Source organism: Asterias rubens, chromosome 20 (assembly GCF_902459465.1).
Source record: "Asterias rubens chromosome 20, eAstRub1.3, whole genome shotgun sequence".
NCBI classification, from domain to species: domain Eukaryota; kingdom Metazoa; phylum Echinodermata; class Asteroidea; order Forcipulatida; family Asteriidae; genus Asterias; species Asterias rubens.
Window position 1 is genome coordinate 9,554,823 of NC_047081.1, and position 12,021 is coordinate 9,566,843.

At 34.9% G+C, this 12,021-nt stretch overlaps 1 protein-coding gene across 2 annotated transcripts in view; it reads right to left on the minus strand.

The window, feature by feature from the left end:
* Positions 1 to 1,581: 1,581 nt before the first annotated feature.
* LOC117303589 (prolyl 4-hydroxylase subunit alpha-1-like) overlaps positions 1,582 to 12,021 on the minus strand; it is a 34,478-nt gene continuing 24,038 nt past the window's right edge. Inside the window, exons 11-14 of one of the 2 annotated variants that reach the window (XM_033787792.1) lie at positions 6,531 to 6,596; positions 5,190 to 5,258; positions 4,347 to 4,443; positions 1,582 to 3,658 (exon numbers count right to left, since the gene is read on the minus strand). In XM_033787792.1, coding sequence (XP_033643683.1) covers positions 3,582 to 3,658; positions 4,347 to 4,443; positions 5,190 to 5,258; positions 6,531 to 6,596 — 309 coding nt within the window. In that variant the 3' untranslated portion in view covers positions 1,582 to 3,581. Of the gene's footprint in view, positions 3,659 to 4,346; positions 4,444 to 5,189; positions 5,259 to 6,530; positions 6,597 to 8,178; positions 8,230 to 12,021 lie in introns of both variants that reach the window. The other variant, XM_033787793.1, reaches the window with a different exon arrangement.

Below are 12,021 nucleotides of genomic sequence, written 5' to 3' on the forward strand. Positions count from 1 at the left end.
ACAGTATTGTCCAAAGGCCAACACTTCGTGTATCACAACTTATATATAAAATAACAAACCTGTGAAAATTTAGGCTTAATCGGAGTCGGGTAAAAATAACGGGAAAACTCACCCTTGTTTCCGCACGTTTCGCCATGTCATGATATTCTCGATATCGAGAATTTATAACTGTTTTAATGTTTTCTCAAAAAGTAAAGCATTCATGGCATAATATTTCAAGGGCAGTCTTTCACCATGACCTTCTGTAAACCCTGTAAGTAATTTGGTATAAGTCTGTGAACTTTTAATTTTTGTTCTGTTCAGAAAGTTTCCAATGGCTTGATGATAAGAAACATACACATTTTGGAACTGAGAACAAAAGAAGTCCACATAATATAGGGATTTAAGACACTTGCGACCACAGAGTGATTTGTAGTTTTGAAAAATAAGATTTTCCAAAGTGTACACAACAAAGGATGACATTGCCAAAAGTAAGTACTAAATCATTTTCTTTACATATTTTTGTTGGTTTTATGCTGTTATTGAAGACCGTAGGTTTTATTTTTATGTAAACAAAAATTACAAATAGACAGCAATTTCTTGTTACTATAATGTAAATTTTTTTTATTTTTTTATTCCATCTTAAAAAATCGAACAATGTAAAGAGCATGTTGAACACCCCCAGCAAAAAAAAACCCCAAAACCAAGATCAATCATTCAAAATATTTAATACACAGTACACATTTTAACAGCACCAGTTTTTTTTTCTAACATAACAAAGCAAAATTATCCTGGCCATTATATTTCTACATTATAAAAAAACCCAATAATACAATAATCTGTTACAGCGCTGCTAATGTGTAGGGGTTAAAAAAACTAAAAAAAGCAAAGCTGAGCAAGCAACAAATCTAGGTTAAGTACCTCGCAGTCCCCCAAAGTTTATGGCCACCAAAATGTCCATACTTTTTTTTTATAAGCTAGGTCTGATCCTGAAAATCACATGGAACATTGGTTGGTAATCCTGTTTCTATTAAGGAAGAAATTTCATGCTAAGCAAATTTTTGTGCTTACAGGCTTTATGAAATCGGGCTCTGATTCTACGAACAATGAGCAGAGAATCTACATTAAGCACAGCTATGAAATTGGGCCCGAATGATGTATGATTTTATTGTAGGTTGTTTGAGAAGCCCTGCTTTTTCTGAACATGCCTTCACATTCATTGATATATTAGTGACTGTACTTTGGGTACATTTTGAAACACAAAACACTATGTCCACAGATTTACATTAAACTTCAACCGTTTGAAGGTAATGATAGTAGAAAGTGTACCTTATAATATATTAGTTGCTGAGGTGCTGTAGTTTTTGAGAAATTAGTAAAACAGTGTCACGAAAATACGTTTCTACATGCTAAAATAATTTTAGTCTCATGATCACCGAGACGAAAATTATTTTCATGACATTGTTTACTCATTTCTCAAAAACTACAGCACCTCAGCAAGTAATATTTTCAGGGGAGCTTTCTACTAATACTATCTTTAAACTGTGTAAGTTTAATGTAAATATGTGGACATTGTGTTTTTTGTCCTACAAAAAGTACATAGACCCTTTAAAGATAATATGTGGAAATAAATGTTGCTTTGGATTGATTTGAAGTTAATTGTAAGAAAAACAATTAAGACACCATTGATGCTTACAGGGAAAACTCTATAAAGGATGGCAAGATTATGTTATGAACATTGGCGCGAAACTATAAATATGGCACAAAACTAATCAGCAAGAATCTTTGAATATTTCTCTATGTGTAATTGTTTGAAAGGAAGTATAAACACTTCCCTTAAAACTACAACTTCTCTGCAGCAGGTACAAAACAATTGAAACTTGACCTTTTGTTGACCTTTGACCCTTTGACCTTTTTGTTGACCTTTGACTTTATCTATACTTACTTAGGCAATATGTCTTAAATTTCAATTCCGAATGGACAAAAAGGTAATGATTGCTTAGCGCAGTTATTATATAATTGATAAGGCACATGGGATTTCAAAGAGAAAAAAAAAGGGACAGTAATTTACAATCAACGCTGTTGGGGATTGTAGCACAAATAATATTATTTGTGTACAAATCATTATAAAAAACATTTGCCATCGTCGCCATCTTTACCCTGATGTCACTTTATAGTTCTCTAACAAAATGAACAAAAGCTTTAAAAAATACACGATAATTTTTCCAACAGGACAAAATGTGACAAACGTAAAACTGCCAGTTTAAGTACACTATAAAACTAAAACAATAACAGGCCTTGGAAAAATGCATCTTATCTACATGTATTTAACAGGTGTTTCTACTTCTAGCACCATACTTGATTAATTTCACAATTCTTGCTATAATTAATCTCCATAATTTACCGGAATCTGATTTTGCATAGATAAAGACAGCTCTGTAGAAAATGTCTGCAGTTAATTTGCAAAATTTCATGTATATACATTTTATCAAGTAACATCAAATAATCACTGAATAATTAATGGAGATCTCATGAGAATGATTATCGATATAAAGGCAAATGATTATCAAAACTCTTTTCTGCATAAATTTTCAGTGAAATTATTGCCTTGGAGAGAGAATTGTAAATTACTGACTTGATTTAAAAAAAAAAAAAAAAAAAACACTATCGCTGACAAATCTTTTGCTGAGAAAAAAAATATAGCAGTAGAACTCAAACAGATATCAAAGGTCCATGTAAATATCATAAGTATAGACCATGTGAACTTTGTTTACAATAAGTGTGACCTTGTACATTCTTTGAGTATTCTGGCAGGCACAATACTGCACAGGTCATATGGGAAATTTGGTGTCATAATTTCCACATAAATCAAAGAATTATTAAAGTGAAAGCGGGACAAGTTTTGAAAGGTGCCCCCTGCCCTTTCATCATATCAAAAGTTGATGAGAATTAGACAGTTCAATCTCCATAAAATAACTATAAGATTTTATGATTTCTTCCATTAGGCTGTGTACAAATCGTGCCTACAGGAAGTCAAGGCTCTGGTGCTCTTTTGTAAACATGAGATGTCACAGGTCACATCGTCTATATTTATTTGTGTTTTGGTCAGAAAGACTCATTTATCTATTTGTTGTCCGGAAGCAGGACATTTTGCGGCTACACGTATATAAAGCCTGTTTCACCGGTTAGCACAGAATCTTTGTTTGTGCATCTGCATACTCCACGTTGGGCATTGTTCGCTTACACAGTAAGCAGAGAATGGTGATCATAATGTGCAGAATTTGGCGAAGCAGAGCCATGAAATTACGCCCTGATTTTCATGGGTGTGATTCATCAATAAATGGATAGTCAATCGGACATATTTTTTAAGGTCAAAGTAAATACTTGCTTTTCTGGAAGTTGTGGCTAATTTGTTGGCGAGATTATCCCAAATTTTCACATAGTCATAATGGCAGTTTGTCTCTAGAGACTACTAAAAAAGCATACAAAAATATTTCCAATTTGGGGTGAATATATCATATATTTGAAGGGGAAAAAAAAAACCCAAAACAACCCTGAAGAAGCTGAAGCATTAAAGCGCCCTCTACTCTGGTTGTCTGCTTCTAATACTTGACGTCTTGTGTTATACCGCATTTACGCTTGAACTCCTGCCCGTGCTCATGGATCCAGATGTTGGAAACTGAAAGAGTAACAATGAAATTGATGTCAGACCAAAATAATGCGCTCCAAATTAAAGTTTTTGTAACAATTGTTTTGTATTCTATATTTCTCTTTTGTTACTTATATTTTGTTTCTTATATTTTGTTTCTTGTTCTGTGCCTCGGAATAGGGTATTGTACACTAGATAAATTGGCGCATTATAAATGCATTATATTATTATTATTACTTTTGGAAATTGCAAAGACCGGTATCCTCACCTGGTGTGTCCCAAAAGATGCATTAAAATAACCAACTTGTGAAAATATGGGATCAATTTGTCGCTGAATTTACCAAGGCTTCAGATTCAAATATTTTTGTAAAAAATTTCCTCTTTCTCTAAAACTACATTACTTCAGAGGGTGTCGTTTCTAATGTTTTCTCCAGAACTCTTTACCAAGTCAGTTGCTATGGTCCTAAATGTTTGGAGTAGTAATACAAAATGTGTACCCTGCCCAGGCCTGTATGCTTCGTTTTTGAAAGGGCAAGGGCACCAAGGGATTTTCTCCTCGGTAAAGGGCAAATGAGGAAATTGTAAATTTCTACTGGAGCATTTCAAGGGCACCGAGGCGATGACAAGGGGGCATGGAGGCAATCGTCTTTGAATTGCCTCCATGAAGTACCAGGCCTGCCTGCCTGCCTTCAATGGGTTGTTGTAACGCTATACTTACCCCACTTGGATCCTGCTAAGACCGGACAAGCTGCATGCCTCGTGTCGTAATCACCGTCACCGGAAGGAAAGAGATTGAACCAGAACGCTGCTATACCCTGAGGAATCAAACAGCATTAATAATTTGTTTCATTTTGCAAGAATTTCAAGGGTCGTGGGTTCGAATCCCACCCGAGCAATATGCCTGTGAAAAGGCAAAGTACCGAGTATACAGTGCTGACACACATCGGTGTATTGGTACAAAAAAAAAAATTAATACTCTTAATCCCCGATGCAAATTTAAAATCATATTATTGTTTTATTTGTATTTATATATTAATTATTGATATACAGCTAAAAGGGTCACTTAAATGGTAAAAATATAAGTAGGCCTACATGTAAAATACAAGCAATCACATATTAAACGGCAATATAGTAAAAAGTACAAAATTTATTAAACCCTTCATAACAACTTTATTATGAGCAGTTTTGGAATAAAAGATTACATGCATGCAACTCACTGGAACAATGGTAAAATGTAAGAACATGTAAAAAATACAGACAAACACAAGACAATCAAAAGGGACGTAGTAAAGAAAAGTATTTGTATTGACCCCTTGCACGCGCGTCACACGTGGCGACTGATGTAACACACGTTGTGACCACCAAAATGGCGCATCCAAGATTATTCTGATGATGACGTCAGGTGTATTGGGTCAATAATAATAATAATAATAATAATAATAATAATAATAGTAACATCAACTCTTATAGCGCAATTCCTGTGACTCCAACAAAAAATAAGCAAAATTGTAAGAAGAATATCATGCCTTATTTAACACGTTTAACGACTACTGAAATGTACCTTTCTTGGCAATATTCTTGCTCCGACCATAGGAAACACTGTAGCTCCGCCTGCAGGTACGTCTGACATCTAGTAATAAAACATTAAATGTGAAAATAAAAACGATTACACAAAAATACCAAGCTCTTAGGGCCTACACAAGGCAATTTTTACAAGCAGGTGTCAAATTTTCACAGGCTTGTTTTTTGTATGCGTACGTTGAGATACACCAAGTGAGAAGACTGGTCTTTGACAATTACCAATAGTGTCCAGTGTCTTTAAGCAGAAAACACTGCTTAGCAAACTTCAATGCTAAGCACAAAATGGGTGCGGCACCAGCCATACTAATGTAATCTTTATGGACTTCTGGCTGGTAATCAGTTTCTGCTAAGCATTTTTTGGGTGGGTCAGTATCATGTTGCTTCACTTGTGAGACCACCTTATGGTCCACACATGCCTCACCTTTACTCCTCGAAAAAAACTTGTTGATATAAATGTATTTTTAACAAGCTTTATATGAAAAATACATTACACTTTTTCCAAATGAAGATACTAGTAAAATATGATATAAAATCATATACATAGTTTATGTAAAATGTATTCCACAATGAAGAACCAATAAAACATCTATTTTTTTTTTTGGGGGGGGGGGGGGTTTATCAGAAATAATATACGGTTTTTCATATCTTGGTCGATTTTGTGAAGACTCTGAAGCCGATTGGCATCAGGAAAAATACTTTAAAAAAAATGATGAAAGCACAGTCTTACTAGGACAGAGAATTGTATGGTATGTTGCAAACCCTTCCAGATGAAAAATGAACCATGTAAGGTGTTCACTCTCCTCTCACATGTATGGTATCTTGCATAATATTTGGTTTGCGGGAACACCATGTGTGTGTCTCTTGCCAGGTAGATTTTGTTCTTTAGAGAACTGTCTTGCTTTATATTCTACTACCACAGAGTAGATTTTTAGAGTCCTGGAGGCTTCTCAGTTCCGAAAAGAACTTGCATTATCTTACTTTGGGTGAGTTCTTTAAGCTTCCCCATGTCGACCCCGGTGCTCACTCAGGTGAGCCCCTGACAAGAGCTAATCGAACGATCACTCACCCTCTAGTGGTGACGTCATGCACCTCGGGCCAGCCCCAAGTAACCCGCTCCACAAGCAGGGCACTGTGGGCTGACCCGGGTGAGCCCCTGGAATGACGTCAAAGCTATTCAAACATACCGGGGGCAGACCGGGGTCGACCTTGGGAAGCTAATCGAACGCACCCATAATGTCAAATATAAGGGTATTTAAATTGAGGTGCCTCCCTCCATAAATCCAGGGGGTGGGTAACCTGCGAACTACCCGATAATACTTACGTAGAACAGCATCGTGGCAATACGATTGCCGGTTCCCAGCTCTTTAAACGCGTTTGTTTCTTCTTTCTGTACCACCACAACGTCGTCGGTTTTGTATGGAAGTTATATATAATATAAAAAATTGGGAAGAGCAAAGAGGGACAACACATAATGTCATTACTGTGGACACAACACGGACCCTTGAGGGAATTCACCTCTTGGGTAACTTTTGAAGAAAATAAAATAGATTGTGGGATTCTGATTGGCTGTGTGAGGGTTGTGGAACATGGGTGTCCATTTTGTATCAAGGATTCTGTGTGTGCCCCGCCCTTAAAAGCGACTCTTTTGAGTAACATTTCAAAAAAAAATCGTGAGGGTTAAGTCGGAAGCCTCAAGAAGGAGTCATCATCATGTTTGCCGTCAGAAAGTAAACAAGATTAAATTCACTGTACAGGTATTATATTCTCTGTTCTTTTATGTAATTCTGTTAAGTAATTATTTTGATCAACAAAACCAAATGATTTTTGAGCTGTCAACTGAATTATGTGGTTTAGAAGAAAAAATAATAAAGTTAAAGGAACAAACAAAAAGGACCTGACAAAGAAATGTCCAGAAAGCTTTGGAGATGTCAATTGAAAAAAAAAATAAGTGAGATGAGATAACAAGTGGCCACTTTCTTTGGAGGAAAAAAGGAGGAAGCTGCATAGAAAGAAGATCCAAGATGCAGATACAGATAGTAACATGAACAACTTTTGTGTTGAACAGAGAAAATGTGACCAGAGTGGGGCATCGAACCAGTGACATCCGGATTAACGTGCCGATGCTCTACCAATAGGAGACTTTCTGTGATGATAGGTGGCAGCAGACTTAAAGCAATTGTTCTCAGAATTGTGCGCACGTTCAGAACTATGTAAACAATGGAAATTTACCCGGTAAGTCTGCTGCCACCTAGCGTTGGAAAGTCTCCCATAGAGAAAACTGGCAGTAATGTTGGCGGTCTCCCTATTTTTTCAACATATATCTTCTAGGGTTGCCAGTCATCAGAAACATGTAACTGCAGTGCAGCCATGGATCGTACCAAAGTTTATGATTCAACCTGGGAAGCCGGCAGTGACAGGGATCACATAAAGGGGATGCGACTTATGAAATGTACTGGTTTTTTTCTACCTCATTCATAAAAACCTAGTTTAGGACCTTTTGAGAAATGTACCTATGGAAAGTCAACTACTTGAACTTAAAAAAAAAAAATGAAAATAAAAAATGTAATATCATGAAAATGGCAAGAACCTTCATGAGCGAATTCCAGCAAACAATGGATTAATAATGGCTGAATGTTAGTGGTCTGCAAAGTTAAACACCATTAATACATGAACATGACTTTTGTTTGTTTTTTTGCAAAAAAAATAAATAATGAATGAGCTTATAAACACGATGAAATTGTAAGTTGCATTATATCCTAAAAAAAAAAACGCGTGAATTACACGGCTGGCTTTGAGCACACACAATAAATCCCCAACACAAAAACGGACACACCTCATGTCCAGACCTCGGCCAATCAAAGCCACTCTTCCTTGGTTTGTTTGCTCTTCCCCTGCTGGTTTGACCAATCAGGACGCGGTTTACATGCAGGGGGACTATACTACCATAGCGGCTGTTGTTTTTTACTTACATAGAACAACATAGTGGCTATTCTATTACCTTCTTCATAGGCATTGGGTCTCTGAAAGTGAAAAATTAGAAGACAACACAGAACAATAGATGCTGGTCTGGGGAAAACGTTTTAACTTGCTAAAAAAAAAAATCTACATGTATACTAAATATTCAGTCGGTGTACATTGGTATTTCAATATATCTCAAGATTAATATTGCTAAAATGTACATTTTGTTTTTCTAATTTCAAGTCATGAAAGTTTTATAAAAAAAATTGCTGAGGAAAAGATTTAAACTTTATTTAGGATCTAGATTCAAGGGAGGTATATTAAAATGGTGGCATTCCTAAATTTAAGCAACTTCTGAAGTTACAGCTTTATTGGAGCTGCCTGAAAAGCTATTGGCCTACTAAGAACTATCAAAGAGTTTTTTTCTCTTGGAAAAAAATCTTTTATTTTTCACTAGACAGACCCTGAAACAAAAAGTCACTTAAATGTCTGATATTTCACATCCCAAAATAAATTGTATAAATGCTTAGAATAGCCAGTTTTTCATTTACAAGCTCTAAATCAAGTAGTGAAAAACGTTTGACTCACAGATTGCGCCAGGAATTTCTGTCTGTGCTAAAATCTATGGATGAATGGGCATTAACGCTTTACAGACCACCATTTGGAATCAGCCTTTTTAGGTATGGAAGACAGCCAAAGATTTTGCAAAAACGTGGTATTTTTTTAAAGCTTCATCATTCATTTTTAGAAAAAGTAATAACAAAAAGTAAAAAAACCAACAAAAAAACTAAATCAGCAGCATTTGAGCAGGTCTTGCATTCTGTAGAGCATAATAAGCTACAAGTTAGTATGCACTTTGGTAACATAAATAAAAAAGGCTTCCTTTTCACTCTGCTAAAAGTTTCCAGGAAAGATTTTTTTTTTTTTTCGAAATTGAAAATAAATTGCTGTAAGGGTGAACAAAAATGTAAAGAATAAAGCTCTGCTTGAAATAATCAAATGCATTTCTACCTTACAAAAAAAAAATTATAATAGTAGAATAAAAAACATGTACAGTGCAAAACATAAGACAGTTAAAGGAACATTACAGAATTGGTTAGAAAAAAACTTGTCAAAGATCACAGATTTACACAAAAATTACACGGTCTAATGATGATGATAGTAGAAATTATCCCTTGAAACATTTCTAACTGAAATGTCTTTTTGATGAAAATAAATGAAACTCATTTCCCATTTTTTGAGTTTATCGCTAAGTGAGCGTTTGATTCATTTTTTTTTTAAACTGATGTCATGCAAAATGTGTAATTGATTTTTCACTATTTTCTTGTGACCCAGATGGCCAATCGATCTCAAACTTCTACAGGTTTGTCAGTTTATGACATGGTGAATGACATAAAGTGCTTTAACACAGACAGCAACTGTTTTGTTAGCAAAAACCAATTCTGTTATGTTCATTTAAAGCATATTTTGTAAGTGCTTATCTAACAAAATGTAAATTAACAACACATACATTTACATATGCAACAAAGCATCAACCAATCACGGGGTTGCAAAACAAAAAGGTGTGGGCGGGCGGGGCCAGGCGGGCGGGGCCAGTTTTCTGCAGAGTCTCGTGCAAAGTTTGGCTTCATAGAAATGCAGGAAACGAGGGGAAGAGCAAACATGGCAAGGAAGCGTGGTAAATAAGACTAGCGTTGGAGCAAAGAGAAGGATAACAAGGAAATGGTTAAAAAACATCAAGGTATCAATTAAAGTCAATTATAAGAAGGTACAACAGTGGTTTTAGGGAATGTTTTTAATTTTAAAAAGAATCAGAAAGCTTCCATGAGAATCAAATAAAGCCTTCCCTTTACCAGTGCAATTACTCAGCACTTGACAAACTGAAATCCCCATTGAACTCTTTCCAAATAAAAATTCTAATTCCAATAGAATTTTCTGTTATCGCTGTGTCAGGCAAATAATTTGGTCCATTGAAAAAAATGACCACATATAACAAGGGCTGAACCATGTGGTGTAGATTCTAATGGACTTTTCTGGCCTCAAATTCGTTAAATGGCATCTTTCTCATGGAATGGCAAACAAAACATGGAAACCAGACTTAGAGCTGCCATTATTTGCATCTTGCAATCAGGGAGGTATTTACATTTAACATAACAGGGTAAACAGTTTTTACAATCAAGGAAATTTTTTTAAATGGTTTGTCAGGACATGTAAATATTGGTTTATTTTCAGGAAAGTTTCTGCAGAATCGAAGGGAGAGTTGCCAGCTCTGTCTTTTTTGCCTTAATTTTTATTTTATTTTTTGCCTTAATTTTTTTCTGAAAAACATGGCAGGAAGTGTACTTTGAATTATTTGTGTTTCCCTGCAGAGAGCAGAACAATATTTTACCAACATAAGATAGATTTCGGTTCATAAGTTGGGTGCCTTGGATGAGCCTTGTAGCAGGCCGTTAGTACTCCCAATAAAAAATAAATACACTCATGAATGTTAAAAGTTTTGATAAGAAACCAGTGTTGTACCTTCTTTCTGAGAAAATTAAACAGTGTAGTAAGAGAATAAGTTAAAAACAAATTAAGATCATTTAATTATAAAGAAAATAAATAACAGAATTTCATTCTTCAGTTAAACAGTGTGAATTTGGGAACAGTACGTATACATTGCTGCTTTGAAGACACTGAAATCACAGCTTCTTATTTCTTAGAAAATTCTGCTAAAATTGGATAAATCAAGGATGGATATTAATTTCTGAATGAATCTGTGAATATGAATGATTTGGAATTGCCTAGATTAAGAATAAATGAGTGATCAACGAAGATGAAACCAAAATGGTTCTTTTCATGAAATTCATCTCAAATGCAGGACTAAAACTAGAAGTTATTCTGAATATGGATTGATATGGTTTTCATCATGAAAAATTATGTCTGATTTTGTTTCAAATATATGGAGATTTTTAGTGTTCACACTCATGGTGTTAAAAACAAATTATTTTGGAGAAAATAATAAATGACTGTACTAAAAAGGATTGACACCTGCTCTACAAGAATGTAAACCTGGAAGATACACTACAAAGGAAAATGTGTGCATCATGGCAGCTACAGTGTAATGCTTGGTGCAAAAATAGGAAAAATGGGCATGCACAAGATGCTGATTGAAGGAAAAATGTCTCGAGTCATACCTTTTTTTAGGGAAGAAGTTTTTACAGTAAGTCCTTTGGAGTGTGAGTTTTTTAAGTGAAATGCCATAATAATGTTAACACTAACAGGCTTAATTTCAAGGGATGGACTTTTTATATTGTTCAATTAATTTGTTCACCTTGTATTTATCAAACGATTAAACTGCCTTTCATTCGCAAAATGAATGACAGTGTCATAATTCTAAAGAGTTTGAAGTATTTCAAGTAAAGATATTCAAAAATTATCCAGAATTTATCAGTGGGAAAAAAAAAAAATAAAAAAAATAATTGTATCACTTTTCTTGCAAAACATTTTTTTTGTCAAATACATACACTGCTAAAAAAAGGTATTCTTGAAATGAGAGGAAACAAAATCTGATTTCAAGCAAACATTTGTTGCGTCAATCATTAGACATTTTTTCTAGAGAGAGAGAGTTACACAAGAATGCTCGTCTCTTTCTGAGTTTGTTTCTTATTCAAAGAATAGAATATTTCTAGCAGTGTACAAACAAATGCTGTGTTATGATTCGTTTAAAAGTTCCTCACAGTGCAACTTAAACGCCTTCTTCATAGACATTAAAAGAATGCAAACAATTCTTTTACAGGAAAGATCCAAGTTGCGTTTGGATAGAGATCTGGAACTCTCTACCACTTAAACTTCGATCTTGTGTTTGCACCGCA